This window comes from Pavona decussata, unplaced genomic scaffold, assembly GCF_977016875.1.
Source record: "Pavona decussata unplaced genomic scaffold, jaPavDecu1.1 SCAFFOLD_29, whole genome shotgun sequence".
Lineage (NCBI taxonomy): Eukaryota > Metazoa > Cnidaria > Anthozoa > Scleractinia > Agariciidae > Pavona > Pavona decussata.
Window position 1 is genome coordinate 628,212 of NW_028145452.1, and position 24,309 is coordinate 652,520.

Genomic DNA, 24,309 nt, shown 5'->3' on the forward strand with positions numbered 1-24,309 from the left:
TTCATTACATAACATGTAAATTGTTTGAAATAGAATAAGATAATAGAATGAATCAATTATAAATAAGCTAATTTGCAAAAGATAAGTCTTGAGAAGTCTTTTAAAAGAGTCAACAGTTTTCTCATTCCTGATGTCAGAATCGAAGGGAGACATTTCCAGAATTTAGGGATGGCCATCATGAGGGTTTTGGTCTCCGAGTGTGTTATGGGGCCAACACGAAGGTGTAGATAATTAACCCAAACCTGTAGGTAATAATAATTCTGCTCAGTGACCGTGAGAAGCTTTTACAACAAAGGGTATCTAAGTCCCCCAGTCGATAGAAACCAGAATATGATTACCAAGTATCATCAAAGATGCTTAAAATGTTAAATTTTTTGATGGAGTATTCAGAGACATTACTTTCACATCCTCCACTCAAAACCTCTGTTCAACATTGCAAAAAAACCCCAAGTTTTTCCAGAAATCCACTAGTCATGCCAGGTAATACCCAAACACAAAAAATTAAAAGAGTTACGCTCTTGAAATGTAACTTACAAAGAAATTCACACTGCTCTGAAAAGCAGATTTAAGGTTTGTTCTTCAAATGCTTAATAGAGTTAATAAAAATCCCTTATTTTGCCACAATTATCGAGTCCCATCATTAAACTCTCCAAAAGAGAAAGGAATCACCTCTACAAGAAAACCTAAGATAATAACGATAGATAAAGGTAGACTTTAGACCAGTAAACAACAACATTGTTGATCTTGAGTTAATTTATATTCAGTATCAAGGCAAGTGAATTGGCAAAAACAATTACAAGAGCTGTAGTTCTAACTTTAATTCAGATCATTTGTTGAATTCCTAGCTACAAGATAGAATGTCACTTCTGGGATGACAACTCTTGTTTTTTCTGGCACTGAAAACATGCTTCATATTGCTTGTTTATACTTTTTCCTTATTCTTGTGGGTATATTTCTTCGAAACTAAATGTTTTTTCTTCTTATCAAGATACAGATGACAATACATTAATTTTTCTAGCTCAAAGAGCCACTTGCACAGGCAATTTTCTATATGATTTTGGTGCAATTTTTGCAGTGGTTTTGCTGTGCAATATCAAACCACCCATGTCAACAACTGACAAATTTTGCTGCAATTTTATTGAAATTTTGTTGCGATAGGAGAAGAGCAGTGGCGATGTCCACACAAGGGTGCCTTACCGGATCCCAAGGGTACTAAGACATGTTTTATGCTCACATCACATTTTGTCTGCCATCATTGCAACAAATTTGCAAATAGGTAATAAATTACTTGCAGTAAAAATTGCCAATGGTTTACAAAGGCAATTCTGAATTGGCAATTTAGTCACCACAGAAATTGGTGCTAAAAGTGAATAAAAATTGCATGTGTAAACAATCCTTGACAGTACAATCAATTAGGACATGTCATTTCATGAACTCAAACTGGTTTCACATGTACACAAACACAAGGTTGAAAACAACCATGGATTTCATGTGGACAACGCCTCCAATTGAAAGATGAGGACATTTAAAGAGCCAATTTCTCAACTCTGGAAATCCTATATTACTGTTTTTCAATGCACAAGTCAAGTACAAATTCCTAGGACTCTTCTACACATGTATGTCAATTTAAGGTACTGATAAAAATGCCTTGCACAGGAGTATTGTAATATTTGGCATATTCACTGTCTGCATATCCTTGTCTCACAGATAAAACAATTTTTGTTTCAGTTTGCTCTGCTGTATGATATAATACCTGCTGTACATAGAGTCTCTTTAACAATGCTACATTTCAGATAAAATCTTGGCTACTCTGATAAGAGCTGTTAATTCTTATGTTTTTCTATCTTTTGAAGAAGTTAACTTCGTATATATATATATATATATATATGTGCTTACATTACTTTAAAAATCCAGCCTTGCTTTCCAGTTTAAAATTGCTTCCGTTATACGGGTGCTTCTACCTTTTTACAATTAACTTTATTCGTTATCTAATTATCTAATTATGAAGTTGTTAGAAAATCAACAGTCGTAGCTTCATAAATACATATTAGAAACGAACCCAGATGAATATTGGCTTTGGCATTTTCATCACGCGAGAGAAATGTGCATGCACGTGCACTAACTCTCGACTTGTAAACAACATTTTCGATTTAGGTAAAACTGGATTTCGCAATTTCAATAAATTTCACAACATGAAAGACGTCAGACCTCATTTCGCTACAATTCAACGTCAAAACCCTTTCGTCTGTATCAAGAATTTAGAGTATGTTATCGACACCTGAGAAGAATCGCGTTATCGCCTAAACATAAACTTATTATTCAAGATGGCGGGAACGTGGGTTGCGTCACACTTCCCTAGCACAAAGAAATAGGTTGTGGTTGTGTTGTGCAAGGCGGAAGAATTAGTTGAAATATTCTCAAACTAAAGGGTACGGCATTTTAGTGTTTTGGGAGTCAATTCTTTCAGTTTGTTGCTCGCTGGATTTAAAACATACGTTATTTCAAGGGGTCATGATCATTCATTGCAATCTTTCACAGTGCAACTGGCATTCTTCTTAAGTCTTTCGATTGTTTTGAGTAACCGAGCGTTCTCCTCGCGTAAGACTTCGTTTTCAACCTTTACGCGGTAGTTCTCATCTTCCAAATATTCGGCTCTTATTTGAGTCTCTAGTTCACGAACGCGGCGAGCGTCTCGTGAGCGTTTAGCAGATGCATTGTTTCGTTGTCTCTTCTCCCAGTATCTCTGATCTTTGCCGTTGCTCACGTTTCCATTCTTTAAATCGCCCCTTTTTCCGCGAGATTTGGCTGGAAAAACTATGTGTGGATGTCCCAAAGGTGGAACTGCATCCTCACTTGATGAACTGGAGCGCTCTTTGCGCGTTAATTCTTCGCTCGAATCCGACAGGCAATCCGACTCTGTAGTTTTCGCAACCTTGTGATCCTGAACGTCATCGCGGTCCCCTTCGTTTAACAACGACAAGCGGGGATTAGAAAATGATTGTAATGAAACCACCTTCAGGATATCATTGATCGAATTCTCTCCGAAATAGGGAATTCGGCGACCATAAACACCAACACCTTCGGTCAATTTGCGCGAGCTGTTTGTTACCGATTTCTGTTCTCTAGAACACTCCAAGGTTGAATCATCCGAACTGTCGCTTCGCGACCGTTTCCTCGCTTTGCGTTGCCCCCTCAAACCTTCCTCTTCCATCACGAAGATTTTAAAGCCTGTTGACTCGTGTTTACGGCTTGTAAATCCTTGAAAAACCTGATCCAGACAACGCAGACAATCCTTCCCTCCTTTTTGAAAGTGCCCTGAACGTAGAATGCATTCAACTTACACCTTTGACACACGCGATTATGTCATTCACGAAAACAAGCTTCTGAGCATGCGTTCTCGGCAAATCACAATAGCTTGATTGACAGAGTACCAAGACAACAGACGGGTTATATAACCTTGTCCCTAATATCATGCAAAGGCAAGCCTATAGAAACACGCCAAAGAAATTGACTTCGTTGTGCTTTATCTTATCACGTGTACTATAGCCCCCGTGAGCTAAACAAGAGAACAACGCATTTTTCGATGTTCGAAAATCGAAAACACTTGCATTTATATGACAAGGTTTCGAAATTAATGCTTGCATTTCATGTTTGCTTCTTCGGAAAAAATAGTCACGAAATAACGAAATACTTCACTGTGTAAAAGCTAATAAACGGAATATAAATATATCAACCAGTTCCTTGTCTGGGAGAGGATCGACAGGCAATCTATCAATGACAAAAAAATAAATTAAAAATGTATATATTTTTTGTTAATAACTGATACACACTTTTGTATGGCTCATTGCTCAATAATTTTGCATGTTTGAGTGGTCCGATATTCACTGACCGCCGGTTTAAAGGGCAAATTAGGATGAATACTGAAAAATCTTTAAACCGTTTTTCACTAGCTATTTACCGCATAGTGCGCATTTTTTTTCGATAGAGTTGATGCTTGAAGGCGTAAATTTGTTTTTGGCCCTATTCAGGCTTAATTTGACATATTTCAGAATTCAGTTGATTTTTTGTTTGTCAGATTATAACTCAACACAAAGACAAAACATTCACTGTTCGCCTCCGCACTGTTACCATAGTAGAATTTTGAAAACATATATATTGTATTTGGAATCACGCCCTCCAGCAAATCTCAGGGAAACCAATATTTGCCATCAACTAAAGAACCCGTTGTGCCGTTGGATTAGTTTTCGTCCATTTACCATGGGATAATAGATTCTCCAAATTACATATTTGATGTATTTTCTACGCATGAATCACTCGCAGAAAAATATACCTCATAAATCCGCTGAATCCATTATGCCACCGTTGATAAAATTATATAATTTTTCCTGTTAAACAGATTCCCTTGTTCAGGGTTTTAAAACGATCCATCCGAGTTCTAGGATTTATTTTCAGTCGAGATCATCAGTTCCACGTTGATATTTGCCAAACAACAACGAAAGGAATCTCAGCAAAACCAAAGTTATTAACTTCATCTTCGAATAAATTTCTTCTGGGTTGGTGCAGGAAGTTTTTCGTGCTAAGAAACTGAAATGACGTCCCGATTTTGTTTTGATGATTTTGGTAAAGCTCCCTGTTTTTACAACCCTATCTTTTAACATCGACGCTTTGCATTCCATTTATCAATTTTCTCGGCCCCCGCCTTGTTTAATAGCTACGCCTAACGTACAGCCTGTCGCGTCTCCCCCTCCCCACCCCGGCAGCGACGCCAACGCGAGTTTGAGCGGGGTTTCCCACAATCCCTTAGAACTAAAAGACACTGCACGTATGGCAGAAAAGGGCTTCAGACTTCTTTTTACTTCGTGATTTGGTAAGGTAATGCTGAACTCATCATGCTTCTGCTACAAGCTTAGCCTGTAGAACAGGCGTTATTTTTTGCGTTTTTTAGGCGAGCAGAGGCAAGCACGAGGGGAGCGCGTGGCGCGAGTTACGCGCGACGGGAGGGGCGCGTCGCGCGTCACTCGCGCTGGCCTCCGCTAAAAAAATATAAAAAATAATTACAATAACAATAACACTTGTTTTGCAGGCTTCTATGAACTTGGATAGGTTCTTTGCTTTTCTTGAGTTTGATGATTGAGATTAGCCAGAGTTGATTGGGTTTACAGCGGCTACAGCACACAACAAGGGAGGTTTCTTCTCCATCGTAAAAACATCACATAGCATTGCTGGACAGTACCAGAAGAAGACGAAAAAAAGGGCTGACTTCACACATGTCGCCACCCGGGTTTTTCGCTGAAAAAAGATGAAAGCTATCGAGAAGTACTTTGTTATCGTGCTGTACTATTTGCTGTTTATTATGGTGCTCCAAAGGGTGGCTCTAAGTTTTTAACCCGAAGTGGAACCGTTCAAAATACACTTCATCCTCTGTTGTTCAAAATCAGATTACAGAGCAGTACTTTCCTGACGCTTTAAGTTTTCTCTTTAAACAGAATTTTTTCCTACGGCGCTTTGAGAGACTAAAGGATTAATGTTAAATACTACTATTGTGAAAGCGCTCTTTTATTTGGCATCGCTGTCTGAAAAATGACTTGTTGTCTTTTTCATTGTAAATATTATTGTAACATCCGTTGACCCGCACTTAGTGCAAAAATCTCTCAAATGTAGTCTAAGCGGTTTCTCTGAAACATTAAAAACATTCCATTTTCTCTGCAGGAAAGCACTGTACAAGTAAGGATAACGCTCAAAGTCGGCTTCAAAGAGCATACTGCTTAAGACAGGCGGCACAGGTCAAAAATTGTTTTGAAAAATATCAAAAACGATTAGTACCATAGGAAAGTACTGCTAGGTAGGTTTTACTTGAAAGTTTGACGACGCAAAATCTCTGAGAGGCAATTGATTTCAAGAGTGCATTTAGCTCGACATTATGGTGAATTGCATAAGCAGTGAAGTTTTCGAAACTGAAAACAGCTGTGCTTTTTTGCGGTACACAGACCGTAGTTCCCTTTCCAAACTGGTGAAGTGGGCGGAAAAATGACGTGCTGAAATCAAGTTTTGGTTGAGTGGTTAAATTGACAGTAGAAAAAAAAAATCAAACTTTTGTATAAATATGATTACTTGGATTAATAAAAAAAACAACAGGGTATCGTTGAAAGGTGATCTTAAGATAAGTGGCGAAATAGGACAGCGTTGTGTCATGCTGGCGATGTTTTAACCTTTGGTCACTAAAAACTAACAAAAATCGTGTCCAGAAAATTCTGGATCCTCTTATGTTTTTTGGACGCCCGCCGCCTCAGTAATCGGCTTCGCTGGTTCATTTGCTATTGTGCAGCTTTATAAGTTGAACACAAATGCATCGGAAAACCCAGACTTGCCTTAGGGTAAGGAAACTGGCCGCCAACAGTTTGTGTCTCCCTCGTGCAAGTGCTTGATTCACCTTCGATGTCCAGAAACCAGGAACCAGTCATAGATGGAACACACTGTCCCACCCCGCCGTCACTGGCCTTAGCCTTAGTTGTCGGAACAACAACATCTACGTATACAACATTTTACTAGGATTTTTAACAGTAAACCTTTCGTTTTACCTTAGTAAAAACTTTAAGTTAAGTTCTAATACTGATTGTTTTGTAAATATTTCAGTTTTTTTTTCTTGATAGAGTGGAAATGCATTGAGTAATAAAATGCACAAATCAACTCTAAAGACTTTGTCGTGTGATCATGAATCAGATTCTTTTCCAGTTGTTTACAAGGTTTGGCCAGGTTTTTCTGAATCTTTGACGTCGTGGTAGCTGATTTACCCAAATTTAAGCCTCCAAGTCTAGAAAAATTATCCTCACTGGCCTCCATGCGTGTTTTCTTACCTATTGCTAATTAGAAGACGTTATTTATTAATCAAGGCCATTCGACTGATGATGATGATGATGATTTTCTTTATTTTCGTTACCTGTATGATTCAACCGACAACGTGGATAGTACTTCGTTGAAGTAATTAGTGGGGAGAAGCAGGGATGGCGCATGGTGAGAGCACTCGCCTCTCACCAATGTCGTTCGAGTCATATGTGGGTTGAGTTTGTTGTTAGTTCTCGTCCTTGCTTCGAGAAGTTTTTCTCCGAGTACTCCGGTTTCCCCCTTTCTTCAAAAACCAACGTTTCTAAATTCCAATTCGACCTGGAAAGTGTCTCCAATTAGTGCTCCATGCTAAATACATTGACACTTAAATTAAGTTATTTATTTATTTTATTTATTTACTATTCTGAAAAGCTGCTGACAAGACCGTTCTTGTAAAGGAACTCGTTTGCTCAACGTTTGAAGAGTGGATACGCAGGTATATTTGTCGAATGCGGACTGTCCACTTGATGTGAAAAGGTGGCTAGCAGGACATCCCTCGCTTCGTTAAGTCCTAACAGTGATCAGCATCAAATTTCTCCTTGTAATATCAATGCTTAGTCAACTCCTAAGGTCATGAGAATTAAGGATATGATCACCCAAGGTGAATTTTCTTGATATTTTAATAACGTCTCCCCAGTACTTTTATAAGAAACGCATGGGGACAAGATAGGAGATTTGTTCTTTGATATTAGGGGTTAAAGGGTCTGTAAAGATGGTTTAATATTGGAGAGTAGTTTGCGTTTTAAGGTTGGCTGGGTTTGACATTAAAAGTATCCTAACATCCTAACACGGAAGCTAACAGCTAAAAAACAGTGCATGGGCTTATAATCGGGGGGGGGGGGGGGGAAGCAGGTGAGGAGAAGGCTATTAGCTGTAGGACTTTATCATCTGAACTTTGGAGGCTTAAATTTGGGGAGAGCAAATTTCGGAATTCTGAGTTTGTGGTATTCATTGAAATAAGCTAACAACTAAAATACAGTCCATGGGCTTACAATCGGGGAGTCCAGAGCGGGAAGGAGCTTCGGAAGGGCACGTTGAAAATGAAATGGAACTTCAGAAAGCTGGGACAAAGCCTAAGAAGTATTAATAAAGGTTGGTTCTTCCTTCGACAATTTACCTGCCGCTGTCTTCCTCCTGTTGCCCGAAGAGTTTGACTTTCAGCACAGTTTTGACAAAAAACAAACGGAAAAACTGAAAAGAAAACTAGCAAGATACCCATGACACGTTCTCGTTGTATGGTTGATTTTTCAATTGAGAAGAAACCTAGAGATGTTTTCTTTAGACTGAACCGTTCCGTGACAACATTTTTTTTGTCGGGAAGTAATGCCGGAAGAACGCAAATGGATTTTTGTTTTTAAACCGATTGCCACTAAAGTGATGAGTCGATTCCACGAGAGACAAAATCCAATAAGTTCTGGTTCATCTCCATTTATCACTGCCGTATTTTGAACATCTTGTATTTAAACTGGCCCGCACGTCCGTCATTTACCCACAGAAGGTGAATTGCACCACGTTTTGTGCCCCCAAAAGGAATTAAATTGATGCGCTTTGTTGTCTAAGCGAACAAAATTTTTTATTGTTGTTAAATTTAAAAAAAAAACATAAGGTTTCCTGTGCGTGTCGTTCTAAGTGCAAGAGGGAAACCGCCAATTAACCCTCTCATCATAGCGTCAAACCATTGCTCATACATTAATCCCATTAACGCGACTGGATTGACTGCCCGATTTTGATTTCGGACAAGCGAAGCGCAAAATACAGCGTTTGTTTTGGAATCCCATGCCATGTGAACACAATTTGTGTACATATTGGAATTGATATCGGAGCTATTCAGACTCGGAATTACTTGGCAAATAGAAGTGTAGGTTTCGTGGAAAAGCAGGCATTCGCATTTTTATGTCGGGGTAATGACTTCGGTAAGTGTACCCTGGTTCGAAATATCCGTGCTTTGGATATGAAGACGCGTCGACGGTTTTGCTGCCTGTGACCTCGCCTCTCGCACGCGAGGGTAACCCAGCAGGGAAGGTAACGTCCTCAGGAGATTGTTCAAACAAATCAAACTTTGATTATTCTACTTTTAACGTGTCTAGAGACCTCTGGTTTGATCAACAAAATGTTTTGTCGCATTTCGTCGGATTTGATTTAAAAAAAAATGAATATTTCGGAGACTGACTGTTTGTCACCGGATTCGCATACACTGTAATTTCGCGACTGATCGCGTCAAGTTTACATCATCCGGGCAATTCACGTGAAAGGGCTTATGTCGTTCTAAATTTTTTTGGTACTTGCTGTGGGTGAATTTCCCAAAGTATGACAATTCAAATCAAACCACTTAGCATTACTTAAGTACTGTGGTGCTGTTTATATTTCAATTTATCCAGATTAGAACGTACATGACATTTAATCAAATCTACGTTTTGGCATGCATAGGATTAAATGGCTCCCTCGCGCTCTAAGTTTCCCCTTTTATTTGTAAAATCCAATGTTAATGAATTTTACAATTTAAAAATGACAATTGTCTAGTTTACATTTGCTTTGGAAATCCCTCACCATCTAACCTAATAAAAAAATCTGCTGCTCCTTTTTAATCAAAATGAACTGTAAATAGTTACTAGAGGTTAACTCGAAAACCTTACCGTTCCTTTAGCCTCTAGGCTCCAATTACCTAAATTACTTTTCTTATTGTTCCCTTTAATTTTATATAACAATTCTCTGTAACTAGTTAAAGTGTTGTTCTGTTCTGTTTTGTTTAAGCTACGTTTTGTTTTTCAATTATTAGTTTTCTTTTTTTATTTTATGTTTACTTTGGCCACCCTCGACGTTATAAGTGCAACATCATTTAAACAACGTGGGAAAGTGTCAAATAGAAGACTTAAGTATGACAAATTACTCAGTATATTTTGAATTGTGGTACGGTATAAGGAATTATGAGATAAATCCGAAATCCTCAGTAGATAGTAGTTAACAATTGAGTGTCTTACGGGAACCTGCGATCAGGCGTTCTTTTTTCTATTTCGCGCTGCCACACTTTCAGCTCGCGCTCCCCCGAAAAAAAAAAACCTGATCGCAGGTTAGTCTTACGGTTACCGTATACCTTAAGAGGTGTCTCGCGTCCAAGCGATGTAGAGCATCCGGTTTAAACTGTAGATACCTAAACTCCTACGTCAAATTAAAGCTTATAGAGCTGGCTATCAAACTATACCAAGAATTTTGAAATAAAATGAACTGTCGGATTTTTAGCCCTAATTTCTCGATCACTCCGCATTTTTTAATCCTATTTCGAAAATGTTCTGTAACTTTTCACTGCTATTGAATATGGCAAAACGCCGACACGTTATTTTTTTAGCGCTTTGGGTCCGGAAACTGAGGAGCAAATTAAATTAGCTTTGACTTGTAGCTTTCCAAAGGTGATTCGGACGCTCGCATTTAAAGGTCGTGAAAAATTCGACAATTCATTTTATTTCAAAATTCTTGGTATAGTTTAATAGCCAGCTCTATAAGCTTTAATTTGATGTAGGGGTTTAGGTATCTACAGTTTAAATCGGTCGCACTACATCGTTTGGACACGAGACACCTCTTAAGGTATACGGTAACCTTACAGCCAAACTGACCAAAGAAGTGACATTTCGCAACGGAGACAATCCAACGAATTAATCACAACTCCATAAAATTCATGCCGCATGACCTGTGCAAAGAGGGAAAGCGACTGGTTTGGATTATAGAAACGGGTCCAGAAATACCCAAAAGTTAGAAACTAACAGGGGTAACCAAGAGGGTCATTTCAGCGGAAGGCCTTAATCACCTTACAATTTCCGATTGAGTTGTTAAAAAAAAAATTGCCGAAATAGCACTTCAAAAAATCTCAAAATAGTGCAGCTAATATTAACGTAAAGCCCACAGCAACTCAGAGATTCGGGGAAAAAGATCCTGTCCCTAAAACTTTCTTCAACTTAAATTTTCAGCAAGAGAATCCGAACAGTTCAAACTATGCTAGATAATACTGAATTATTTCATTTCATTTTAATATTTCTCCAATCCAATCTCATTGAATAATGCAATTCCAGGGATTTTTTTGGCTTAGCGGCGACGGTATATGAGACATTATACCATACCCGAGAAAGTTGTCTTCTGGTTGTTCTTGCAAAGCGAAATCAGCAAGATCTAGCAATATTTCTTGATTATTTTTAATAAAACAATTATTCCACTCACACTTGTTCGTTGGCTATCTATCATCTCATACCCAACTCGCACTCGTGGAGTAATCGGTTGAATATAATAATACTGTGTTCCTTAGCCAAATTATTAATTACCATTATTATTAAAAATATTATTGTCCTTATAAAAAAAATCAAAGAAAAATAAGACTAAAACCAATAATAGTTGGCGCTATGGTCTCGTTATGTGCTTACACAATTACGCCTTCAGAAGGCCATAAAACAATTTGGGGACACAGGAAACATCCTTTTAAGTATTTGGCTTGTATGCTCTCTTTTCGAGCCGCATTACGCAACACAAAGTTTGACTTTAAAAAATGAAAGAGTTTTATAGGATAAGCATGAAAAGACGATGGTTTAAGAGGCCTTTTTAATACAACGCTAGATAGGTTCTGCCTCGCTCTGAACGGGTTTTATAAAAACGAAACGAAAGTTCCTATTATCGGTTCCGTATTGAGCGCGAACATTGAGTACGAGTGCTAGCGAGAGAGGAGTAAAATCTCATTATAGCATAAACGGCAAATCAAATCGACTTAGTACGTTATTTCAAGGGTCACTGAATTTCGATCATAGCAGGCGGCGAATGAAAAGGGGTTTACTTTCGGAAAGAGTTCAGACAACTAATCTTTGTGACGACTAGAAAATGATACACAAAATCGAGCTTTTAGTATGAAGAAAGTTGATAGAAGAGGTCTTTAGTAGATCAAGAGTGCCGCATGCGCATTCTATTGCAAGAAAATCAACAAGAAGCGACATGGTGGCCAAACTGACTTCGCGACGAAGGTCTTTCATGAAATTCTTACAGTAAGGAGTTAAAGACAGAATCACCAAGTAAACTACGTAAAATTAAACGGAAATTATAACTGGGAAGGGAAACAACAGCGACTTCGTGACTTGACTGCGCGCTATGGAAGTAAACAATTGAAGAGGTGAGAAAAGTTACACCAGAATAAAGGTGATTAGAGCAATCGGAAGTATTTTTTAAATGATTTAAACTAAAATTGCATTGAATAAAGGAAGTGCTGACAGACAGTTTGTCACCTTGGTTGAACCTTTGAACACCATAGTACCATAGAAAGGTTTAGTTCAATTGCTCTCACTCGAATGGTCACCGGATTGAAGATTCTGAACCACCAAGTTTACCACAATAAACAATACCACAGGAAAGTACAGCTTGATAAATTTTACTGGCATTCTTCGGACTCAATTTTTTACACGACTTAAAGTGACTCTGGCATAAAAAAAAGGTTTAAACCCCTTCTTACTGCTCAGTGCTTAATGGTAATACTGATCATTTTTCAAATTTTTCCCACGTCGAAATCTAAGAAGTTGAAAAAGGTTTTTTTCTTTCATGTTGGTACTTTGAAAATGGTAAGTAAAACCACATGTAACAAAAGGTCTAAGGCAGATGGACTGAAGAAACGTCTTGAGTTTTTAGAGGTCTTTTTTTACTGACCTCGAGACAACACGTAAATATTTGTCGGAGAGATCATAGTTAATTTTCCTTTCTTTGGCACGCTAAGGCTAAGAGGCGGCGCGTGCAAGGTAATGTATAAGGAAAAAAAAAATGCAAGCTGACTCGTATCTATGAATTACATGACTTATCTCTTCTTCGGAGAGTAATCACTGTGTTAGCTATTCCTTCGAGTGTTATCGGACAGATTGTAATAATTGTGGATATTAAAGAGATGTTTCCTAGATCATGCAAACGTTGATCATCTTTGGTAAATGCTTGAATAATCTTCAAGGTTTATCTTCCAAAGTGAGTGTTTTTTGGGCAATCAATTCTCGTCGCTCTTGACAGCGCCACAGTAACATAATATATCTCATTTTCAATCACTTGCTTAATTTAAAAGTCTAAAGATTAGATTAAAATTACCTCAGCCAACCTGACACGATAAAGGAAACTATGTCGGTCGTGTACTGATATGAAAGGAAATCGAAATCAATCATAATTTATCTATTATCTGATCAGAAAACATTTTCCGCTTTCTCCTGTTCTCATAACTGAGGGGCGCGCGCGCCCACGAGCGGAATAAGACAAACTTGGGCCGATGTTACCGTGCGTGCAAAGAAAATCATACTGTCGGCCACTCGACCGGGAGGTAACCTTTCAAATTTTGGGTTTCAGTGTGTGTACCCTGATTGCAAAGGATCGCTATGGCGTGGATCAGACGCTATTTTAGTTCAAAATGTTCGAAACCTGTACCATATTTGATAGCATAACGTCTAACACACCACACCCATTATCTCCGCGCAGCTAAAAAGAGGTGTATTGCCCCTCCTTCCCACCCTCGGTGGCAATCTCCCTAAACAGATCGGACTCCATATGATTGTGTATCGCCTTTACACGAAGTGTACGAGGTGTTTGTTTTTGAAGGGTGGACGAGAAGATCATAATGCGACACTGTTCTTCCGATACGATTCTCTTTCCAAAGTTCAACTTGAAAACGTAAATAACGATTTTGAAACAATGTTACGAAACAATGTCAGTGGTTATGCGGTCTTCTCCGGCTAAAATGAAAAGAGGCTGTATAGCGAAGGTAAAATACTATGAAATGAAAATATGAAACAAAATAAAATGAAACAAAAAATACCTAAAACTCTCATAGATACTGGAAAACGATCAAGCCGCAATGGCTCTTTTTCTTTTTTTTTTTTGTTGGCGTGTTACTGGTATAAACCCACACGAAACGAAGACTGGCCAATGTAAACATTGACTTTCCGAAAGCTCGTTTTCGAGGGAGTTCCGTTGCTAGTATTGCGACTCCGTAGCTCGTCGGCCACTCTTTCTAAAGGCGCATAAAAGCATGACTTGTGACAAGTTCTAATGTAAGCACTGTAGCAATCGTTCTTCTATGTATAAACTGATTTGTCGAATCGTTGCTCATTCTCCTAAATTCCTTTTAGCCGGGGGCAATTTTTATTTCGATTTATATTTTATGATGCCTGGCTAAAGTGACAACGTTTTTATCTGACTTGAGGTAATGGGTTATAATCAGGTGAAATTATAGGTTAATCCCTTTCCCTCTTAAACTCAAAAAGGCGTTGGGTCTAAAACGCGGTCTTAGCTTTTAGGTCAGTAGATAACGTCCTGAAGAGACCAGTCAAGTGACAGTTACTTACAAAGTGCAGTACTCTCAATACAGTGATATTGTTTTTAATGCCGAAAAGCCGAGTGGTTGAGTTTTGTCTTTTGGCCTAGTCGTTAAATGCAAGCACTCAAATGAAAAGCTTATCCAGCAGTCCTTTTCTTGATTATTATTTATTATGCTGTTTTAGGTAGTTCCATTTCCTCAGTCGATGAAAGCGTTTTTCATTGTTTATTGACGGAAGTTCACCTCCGACAAAGGTGTCCTCGTCTGTTTAATGAAATATAAAAGTTTTCTCAGAAATCACCGGAACACGACCAATAACGGACGTTCAGCTATGATCGGTATACATGTTTACAGCCATATAAGGAAAGAAATAACAAGAAAAATAAACAATGACTGCTAAATATACCACAAAACAAACGAAGATGATACCTCCGATATCGGCGCTGCCATAAAGAAAAAAGTAAAAAAAAAAAAAAAAGAAAAAAGAAATAAAATGCCCATCCAATTAATCTATTCTAAAGACAACAACAAAAAGGCAATAATCCGTTTATTCTTAAACATATATTTCTTGCATCAATATTTTTTCTAAGAGTTAAACCTTTTAAGCGGGGGGGGAAAAAACGCACGGACACAAGTTTTGGATTCTTTTGGCATTGCCAGACGATTGAATAAAGTGGTCTATTTTAGAAGCAAGGGTTGTGACAAGCTTATTAAATAGGGCGTTGGTATTGTGATCAAGCGGTGGGTGAGCTAACGTCAGCGCAAACCATTCCAGCAACTGGTAACGATTAATGCCTTTGTTCGCTTAGGCGATCATGCAAAACAAGTACCACTGGTGTTCGCGCGCACGGTGCGCGCGAAGAAACGAATCTTTTGTAGGGAATGTCTGTCACCTTTTCAGCATTCACTCAAATTTAAGAACTACCATGTCTAAAAAAATTGTTCTCTACGGATCTTAAATTTCATAAAGATTTAAGACAGCTCAGTTGTGTTAATCAGATCATGAGCAAAACATCTTTTTTTGTATGGTCATCAAATTAAGCCTTTCTTTCTCTGGCCCGGAGCAAACCGCGAAATAAGTAGTTTCGAAAGCGGTTCGAACTTTGGACTCTCAGCCCTCTGATGAAAGTTAGTAAAAAATTCATCAATGATACTGTGGTTTTTTTTTGTAAGTGAACAAAAAAGGACTTGAATTTTGAATTTTGACACGTTTAACAGAAATAACAACAAACAAAACAAAAAGGTTATAGTAATGATAATTGAAACTATAATAAGCCACCCTTCTCAAGTGTTTATTTCTAAATTCAGCTGCACACGCACGCGACAATATCTTCAGTATTCACCGTATAGTGAACGTGCATAGAAAATATGTTAAAAGGGCTATCTAGCCTATTTTAGTATCACTTTATTACTTTAAAACACCAAGTCATGTTGGAATCAGAGGAAACCCAAAAATTGTTTATGACCTAACCCCTCAAAACATTGCCTTTTAGGCCAAAACGGCAAAACATACCTACAAGGGATGACATGCCCTGCTTCAGAACAAAACGGCTCATAAACCACTTATACATATTGACACTGGAAGCACCTGTACAACTTAATTATGTTTGGGAATTACCTTTGATGACTACAAGAACAGACTTTATTGTACATGATCACTTTTGAAGGCAACGGCAACGAAAACGTCACCTGAAAATTTAACTTTATTTCATTTGTACTACTTCGCGATTATTTCAACTCGCTCAACTTTTACATAACTGGCGAACTATCCAGGAACCAAATTGGTAGGAGTGGCGTACAAGTTAAAAAAGAAAATGAAAAATTCACATTCGTGCGTTCACGTTCTCCACAAAACCTTAAATGTGGTCATTTCACGTTGTTGTTTTGCAGAGGACGACAAAGAAATGAACCAAAATGTAAAACGCAGGGGGAAGAGCGATTGTTTTTGCTCATTAAACTTATTGTTTTGCGGCGCTGTCGTTGCCGTCGTCGTTGCTTAAGTTCCCTAAGTTATTAGCGCATAAAATAGGCTATTTCCATGTTGCTTTGAACTTCATAATGAAAGCGAGGCTATGCGCGAGTTGCTTTGAACCGGCTCACTACGAAAGCTAGGCTAAGTGCAAAGCTTTTCATGTGAATGAAAATGGGCCATTTCGCTTTCGTAATAAGGTTTATAGCAACTCGAAGACGGACTATTCGCAGAAGTGCGTCAAACATGGCGCGTAAACTTCACTGAGATAGGCAATATTCCTATGGCAAAGTTTTATGGCAATTTGACAGGACTATCTTTTGTGAGATTGGTTATATAATTTAGGAATCGTTGTGCACTACGTACGTGAAACTGAAAACGATGCACTACAAATTTGCTGCGTCTGTTATTAAAAGAACTTGTAAATACTTCCTGACGTTACCATCTCTGAAAACCATCAATTTTACACCGCAAAATTTATCGTCAGTTCCTTCATTCCTTCTGTATTAGAACATGACATATCTTGGCCCTCTAAAATGTCTGAAGGCCGACCTAATGGGCTCTCAGAAGCTGATTTTTAGACTAAACCCTGCACTTTATTTGAATTTCAAGGGTCCCTGGCGTTGAGTGCTATCTAGAGATATTATCCAGAGATAACAGGGAGTTGGGAATGTTGAACAACAACAACTTTATTTTTTGAGGACAGAGTACCTGAAGAAAAACCCTCGGAACAGGGACAAGAAACAAGATATGGCGGGAACCGAACCCGGGTGCAAGTGCTCATACATGCTCGCTCAAAATAACAACCTTAGATGCCAGAAATTTATGAAAACAACTTCAATTAAAAATCTTCAAATAGTATATATCACAAACCTCGTCCCGCCGTGAGAATGGTTTACTTCTACAAGTGGGACTATCAAAACATACAAATGTAAATTCTTGCACTATTTTCCCTATATCAGCTTATAACAGACCGAAACCACAGGCAGTTCCGAACATATACTTTTTGTCAAGAGATTAAGGCTTTTTTGTTGTTGAAATTTTCTTGAGTAGGCCTAGGGTCCTTGAGCAAACAATAATAGTAAATTCACTTAAAAGGGCTCTTAAATATCAGATTCGAAGCGAAAAAAAACCAGGATCCTTCAATAGAGCCGATGAACGCGAAAACAGCCACATGAACGATTGAAAATAACCATGGAACAACAAAAAAAAACTAGGCAAGTAACAATGCCATTAACAAACAAGATATATGAGACGGTCTAATTAATTGTGGCGAATGCCGCGGTGTTTGGAACGAAATTCTCGTTTTTGTTGAGACCACGTGGCAATATAGATATACATATAACAGAAATAATTGTCTTAAATATTAAGAAACAATAAAAAATTATGGTTAGATCTTACTGGTTTCGCTTTGCAAGAACAACCAGAAGACAATTTAATGGTCGCTATTTCTCGGGCATGGTATAATGGCTCAGATACCATGGCCGCTAAGCCAATCAAATCCCTGGAATTGCATTATGCAATGATCCAGTTTTCAATAAATATGTATATTTTTAGCTGTCTCGTCATAGTTACCAGTAATTATAAGATTAACATTGGGGAAAATCATAAACAATCCCAGTATACAGACAAATAAAAAAAGAAATACATCTTTCTTTTATAAATTTAATCATTATGTTTGTGGTGTTCGTTAACAGTATTTGGAGGCTTAACATTAAATTTCTGAAAATCATAGACAATTCCGAACATTTCGTAGTCTCTAGAATAATAACCTGGGGCGATGGCTTTCTTTCCTGCTCTATAAAGATCGATTATTTCAAGCGACAATTATTTGAGGTAAATTTAACATTGTTAGTCTTAGAGTCACAGAGTGCATTCTAGAGTGCATGTGCCCGAATGTGGGGTTTTCTCAGCTAAAAATATTGTCTCATGCATAGAATTTGTACAAGCCTGTCGTTAACCGTAGCTGAGACAGCCTTTGTTTACATCGCATAAAACTTTTAACATCTCAATTTGCTCTTCAGAACACGAGCATTTGCTAACGGTTTGTAGTTGTTTAACTGCAAACCCGCTTGGTGTGATGTCTAATGATTTTACCGACCAAATAACATGTAAATGTAAATGTAAATGTAAATGTTAACCTAAAACGTCTGCTATTGGATCAACTTCTGAAAGCCGCGTTTGAGAAGTTCAGCAAACTTGGGACACCGCAAAGGAGACCCAGTTATAAGCCAATTTCTTGAACAAACCCTGGAGGCAGTTACTATTTGGATTCAACCATTCTAGATAAAGGTAAAATGAGCTTCTTTTCAAAAACAATTTCCAGCTTTACGACAAACACAAAGAGATATACAGCATACACAATATGAAGCACATAAAACAGTTTGTCGGCACTAGTAAATATTCAACGTTTGTTTACTAATTTAATTAGTAAACATAGTATAAAAATAAATAATAACATAATTATCATACGTGAATCTTCTCCTGTTTCCTACGTGATCGTTTTTTTAACACATATGCCGTTCATGTGGGAAATTATTACGACTAAGGCCGAAGACATTAAAACTAGCAATTGAGAAATTACTATTTTTAAAAATGATAGAATTTAACTATAATCGCTGTTTATTTTTACGCTTGATGCAACAGTTTAGCGAGACCTTGATCAATATCTCCTTTTAATCTTTATGTGAAAGCAAACATCTATTTTTATACTTGCGGAATAGAGAAAAGAATAGTCTCTAATTTCTGAATTGTTGCATGCTTACAGCCAACAAAAGATGCCCCAGAAATCCTCCTTTGGCTTATTTAACTGTAGACTTTCTGAGGCAAAGTATTTTAAAGCCTCTTGCGACTTTGTCCGATTTGGCTGTGAAAAGTATGCTTATGAAAACAAAAGATGATTCTACCGAGGATTATAAAGCTAGCGGCGATTAAATGTGGTAATTGTATATCAGACGAAAAATTGGATTCGTGACTGGAGCCAACGGTCATCTCCGAAATTCCTTCAAATGAAATTAAAACAAAATGAAATGTTTACTGTAGCAAAGAAAACAAACTCTCAAATAACTTAATTTAATCGGGGAGGTAAACAAGAGATATATGACAACACCGCTTTCAACCATTGTGCCCGAGAATTTCATTTTCAAAAGTACCAAGAATTATGACAACCTAGCGGACTACAATGCTTCTACCTAATTTGCCAATAGACAGGTGTAACATGAAACGAACTTGCATTATGCTTTGTTCATCTCTAAAACTCAGACTTATTTCTCTGTACGGTTTTCCAATTGTTGTTGAAGAGATTGTAAAGAGAATTTGGCAATAAATCAAGAAATAAATCTATCATTAGCCTATTAGTTGGTTAGCTCGCATATCAGTTAAGCCCCCAATGTACTCCAGTCTGTGACACTGATATTGCAGATATAGGTAGTATATGCTTATCACTTTTAAGGAATGGTATATTGACTAGGATGTTTTTAAGAATAGTTCTTGTGTTTTAATATGAAATATTTATTTTGTACTCTCAGGCTAGGGTCTCAGCGGACTACTCGAAAATATTTTTTATACACAACGAGTTGATACAATTCAGATAATAGGACCAGAAAAACATCCGGTTTTTTTTAAGCAATCAAACGTAACTGCATTGCATCGTGTCAGCAAAGTTGGCATCATGTATAAATGGACAGAATATCTTTACAGCACTTAGAATCGATAAACTTTGTTAAGTTTATTAAGATTTTAAACATTTTACGCACATGAGAGGTGTAAGTTTCATAATTTTTGCAGTTCAATTATAAAAGCCTTATCACCGATCCACTTAACAGTACTTTTACTCATCGTTTGCTCCAATTAACAACATTCTAATAATTTAATTTAATATTACCATGTTACTTTAGTCATACGAACCACAATTCTGGAGCCTTACGAGCCTTTTGGGATCTAGTTCAAGTTATATTGTCACTGGAACAAACGAAGCCTCAGTTTTTTTCCTTAATAACGTTTAGATCTGATCAGTCTGATAATGGAATCGCAAAGTGGAAAGCTCTCCGGTAGTATTTTCCAGTGGTGCTTTACTGTACAAGGTGATTCTAACTTAAGAAGTTGAATCTGTTAATGAAATTGTGAAGTGTCAAACGGCCGAATTCAAAGGCCGAATCCCTATTCAACACTTCTTTCCAGTGACGTGTTCTGTTGTCTACAAATGACAAACAATGTGTGTTTCTTTCTAAATTTCAAATCTAACGTTAATTTAATCCAAAACGTGACCATTAAATGAATTCTGCTAGGGCATTACTGTGGTTATGTTTATTATGCTGTAGGAGGTGGGTCTATTTTTTGAGTCTTTACATGAAGTCCCAATTGGTGACCTTTTAAGTGAAACCCATTGAGCGATAATGTTTCTGTGATGCTGTATGTTTTTAATTTTTAAATATTAAAAAAAAAGTTGGAATTTTTCTCTAAATTAAAAAAAAAAACCATACGGCCGCCACTGTAGACATTTGTAGCCAAACTGACTAGAGTTTGTCAAAGATCGAATTTCCCTTGCCACCCATCTCCAACATTTCTTTTAAGAATATTACCTCGGTGATTTCCGGGACTTGAATATTACTTCATATTACTTATAATCAGTGTTCCACATTGCACGATACTGAATGTTTCTTCTATTTTACTACTGCAACGTTGCCCAGATGTGGAATGACTCCCGCAAACTGCAATCTTCTTTGTACATGACCTGAGATCTTTTTCGTGCTGAGTGATGTGTCATAAAAACGAGAAAGAGTGAGGTTTATCGTTTGCGCGCAGAAGTCGGCCTTGCATGCAAATGATAAATCGCTAAAAGCTCAGTGTAAAATTAGAAGGACAAGCACAAAATTATACCCTGGAAAAACAACAGCATAACAAATATTTATAATGCAATTAAGGGGTTCACAAAGCGTTATTTAATAGTAGTCCTAGAGCACGCGTTTCAACAAAGTTATTTTTAACCTTTTACCTCCAAGACGCTGGTCTTGAGTCATGTAATGCGGTTGTCGCTTACGAGTCTATGGGTGAAATCCTTAACTGAGACTAAATCTAATCAAAGTTATTCAGTGGAATTTTTTGGTGTGCTTTTATTATTGTTCCTGTTGACTTAACTAGGGATTTTTTGACGAGTATGGTTCGAGCAGAATTTCCTTTCACTTTTTGCTTTGCTGTTCCTTTTTTGCCATTTTCAAGTGAATATTCGATAAAAACTGCCAGATTTAAACTATGGCAAGAAAAGGTCAATTACTGAAATTCGCGCATCGGGTAAATGGTAATTTAAACATCACGCTAATTCTCTCTTTACTTGATTCGCTGTCAATTGATATCATCGTATTTTCCGGTGCAGAGGTCTAACAGATGTTCCAAAAACCCAAATCAATACAAACCTATGTACGAGACGTTTTCTTTCTTATTTGCGGGTGATCAGCTTATCAAAAAAAACAATAATACATCTGCTTGTTTTATCGGTATTAAACGCAAATGTGTCAGACCGAGGGACATCTGCGAGCTTGCAAGTCCGTGTGTAAAGAAACACAACCGACGAGTCAACAAGTAAAGCATCGCGCGAATTGATACCATTCTTATTTCATGACTTATCAGTCCAAGGTTTTCAAAATAGGTTTACTAACCACGGATACTAAAGGGCCCCCCTGGATTCGGAAATAGCGTAAACAGTATTACGCATCCACCTCGGAATTGCGTGGGCACTATTTTCAAACGGGGAAAAATTCCGAAGATTCCACAATCTGCTGCTTTTTATCAGAGTGGATTTAAAGACCGAAACAACAGCTCAGACGTTCTAATGTAGTCTTTCATACGCCCTATGTGTCAATAGACATTCCGTTTGTGCCTCCCTCATTGCTACAGAGTAGTGAAGTACCCAGCGAAAAACACGTTTTGGCGATTGCACGAACAATAGGTATGAGAACCTAATTGAAAGTGTAACGTTATGTCATTCCACTTAGCCAAGAACAAAAACATAGCATTGAGAGTTCGTGTGACACGGGTTATTTCGCAGGGAAGATTGCGAGATGGTTCTTTCCAAGTGTTAAAAGGTTGACGGAGAAATAATTAGTATGGTAGTAAGTAGCCGAACATGGCTGTGATTTACTGTTAATAAGATAAGTCAGACTTTGTTATTATTCGAACAATAGCTTTATAGCCTGTCCTAGGTGTGTTTTTGCCGTGATCGTGGTTAAAAGCCTCGTGGGTTACAAGTGGCGTGTTCTGCTTGGATGTTTTGGTGATATTGGTTGGCGTGTTTTTGTGGTTTTCTCTGGAAAGCGAAAATTAAAATTCTGATCTGAAATAATCGTGAGCGAATGCTGCTTTTGACTCAAGGTAACTGGCCTTATGACCCCATATCCCACCAGGTTGTGCCGTAACCGCTTGCCGAAACACTCTGGAAATATCTTTATCCTAAATTCCAGAGTTGTTAATAAAATTGTCTACAAAACTAGAGGTTTTTAAAGTTCTTGTTGTGCTTTTAGATCCGTGGTGTGATTAAACAGACCCCATCCCGTGTAGCGATGCGCTGGAGAAACACGCGAGCGCATCTCTTGTGAAACATGAAAATCACTCGATAACAAAACTTTAAATGTGTCAAACGCTGATTGGGTCTACATTAAAGTGAAGCTGTTGAGGAGAGGGGCTTTGCGAAAGCAATCTGGCTAAAATACCTTGTTTATTGTGCGTGAAAGCAACGTAGGAATAAGGTAAACTCGTGCGTTTTCATACATAACACGGAATGTCAAATACCACCGTAGCGCACAGCGGGAAAATGAAAACGGGACAGTGAGACATGTTGGCCCGTGTCAGCGAAGATAAAAGCATTTTCAACGTCCAACGGCAATCTGTCATTTAGCTATTAATAAAACTGAAGAAGGGGTTTTCTGTATAAACTACGGTTGGCCGGAAACAACATCAAAACGACACAGCTAGCTAACCACTAATTATTCTCACTTACCTGGATTCTGTTTAGAAGACAAAGAATCTGAAGAATCACAAGCGCTACTGGTCTTGTATTCTCTACCATGGTAAAACTTTGCTGTCTCGGGAAGTCACTACGCCGTGTACACTGTATCTTGCGCGTGCGGCGATCCAACTGGCAGCTCCCTTGATAGAGACTGGCTTACTAAGTGATCCCTGCGCCAACTAAGTCTCCCCACCAGATTGTGTTACAGCCACACTACAGAGAGACAAGTTCGGTAATCGTTCTTAAACAAAAATATCACGGGCCATTACAAGTAATTGAGACTGTTTGTTTAACAATATTCAGTTGACGTCGTGCATGTACAAGTTGGCGACTTGGCGTTCAGGAGGTGGAAATCGGCTTTTGGTTATAATCGGTAAGTCGCGACTGTCCGAGCATGCTAGATCCCGATTGACTGGCTCGCGCACTGTAAAACGCGCACGACATTAGCTGATATTGTATCGCATGCTTTGCTCGAGCGAGGTTCAGTAGATGTTTGGGATCTTTTATCGCCATGCGCATTCCGTCCCTCTCTTATCTTAACGAGCTCTATAATTGTTTACAGCAGCGGGAAATGGTGGCTTGCTATAGAGATAAGGGCAAGTGCAGCGCCAAACGTCAAAATTTTAAACAATTTTCCTCAATTTGATTTTGTAAAATCCTGAAAAACGAACGTCCCAACAGGAACAGCGATGCCTGATTGTTTCATTAAATGATGACAGTTTGAAAATCTCCACCACATACACGAATAATCATATTAAAAGTTATCATTTGGATGTTAAAGGTCTATGGGTCATCGTACATCAATTTCTAAGGTAAAAATTAGCATTTAGTAGATGTTGCAAATGATTGTTTGTCGTCATGGTTGCGCGCGTGGAGACTGCCATCACGTGCGTGGAGACTGTCATCACGCGTGTGGAGGCTGCCATCACACGCGTACCAAACACGAAAGGTATTACCTCACAATCTCATTTGGCAACAGGAGCCGAAATATCGCGTTCGGCATTGATGTCTTTTCCCGAACCTTACACGTTTCTATTTTTGAGTCTGTGATTTGTTTTCGACATATCTAGCAGCTTATTATCAAATCGTAACGGATGCTTACCAAAAAGACAATATTATTGTTCTCTTGTTTTGGAAAACTCTTTTCAA

At 38.1% G+C, this 24,309-nt stretch overlaps 2 protein-coding genes across 5 annotated transcripts in view; both read right to left on the reverse strand.

Annotated features, from left to right (window-relative positions):
* LOC146484800 (SPARC-related modular calcium-binding protein 2-like) overlaps positions 1–24,309 on the reverse strand; it is a 70,138-nt gene that overhangs the window by 29,832 nt on the left and 15,997 nt on the right. For 2 of the 4 annotated variants that reach the window (XM_085104244.1, XM_085104245.1), the window contains exon 3: positions 23,152–23,373. In XM_085104244.1, the coding sequence (XP_084960370.1) occupies positions 23,152–23,220 (69 nt within the window). In that variant the 5' untranslated portion in view covers positions 23,221–23,373. Of the gene's footprint in view, positions 1–7,999; positions 8,148–23,151; positions 23,374–24,309 lie in introns of those variants that run through there. The other 2 variants (XM_085104243.1, XM_085104242.1) reach the window with 2 other exon arrangements.
* On the reverse strand, positions 804–3,346 carry LOC146484803 (uncharacterized). The gene has a single exon (XM_085104250.1). The coding sequence runs from the start codon at positions 3,209–3,211 to the stop codon at positions 2,516–2,518; it is 696 nt and encodes a 231-aa protein (XP_084960376.1). The 5' UTR covers positions 3,212–3,346; the 3' UTR covers positions 804–2,515.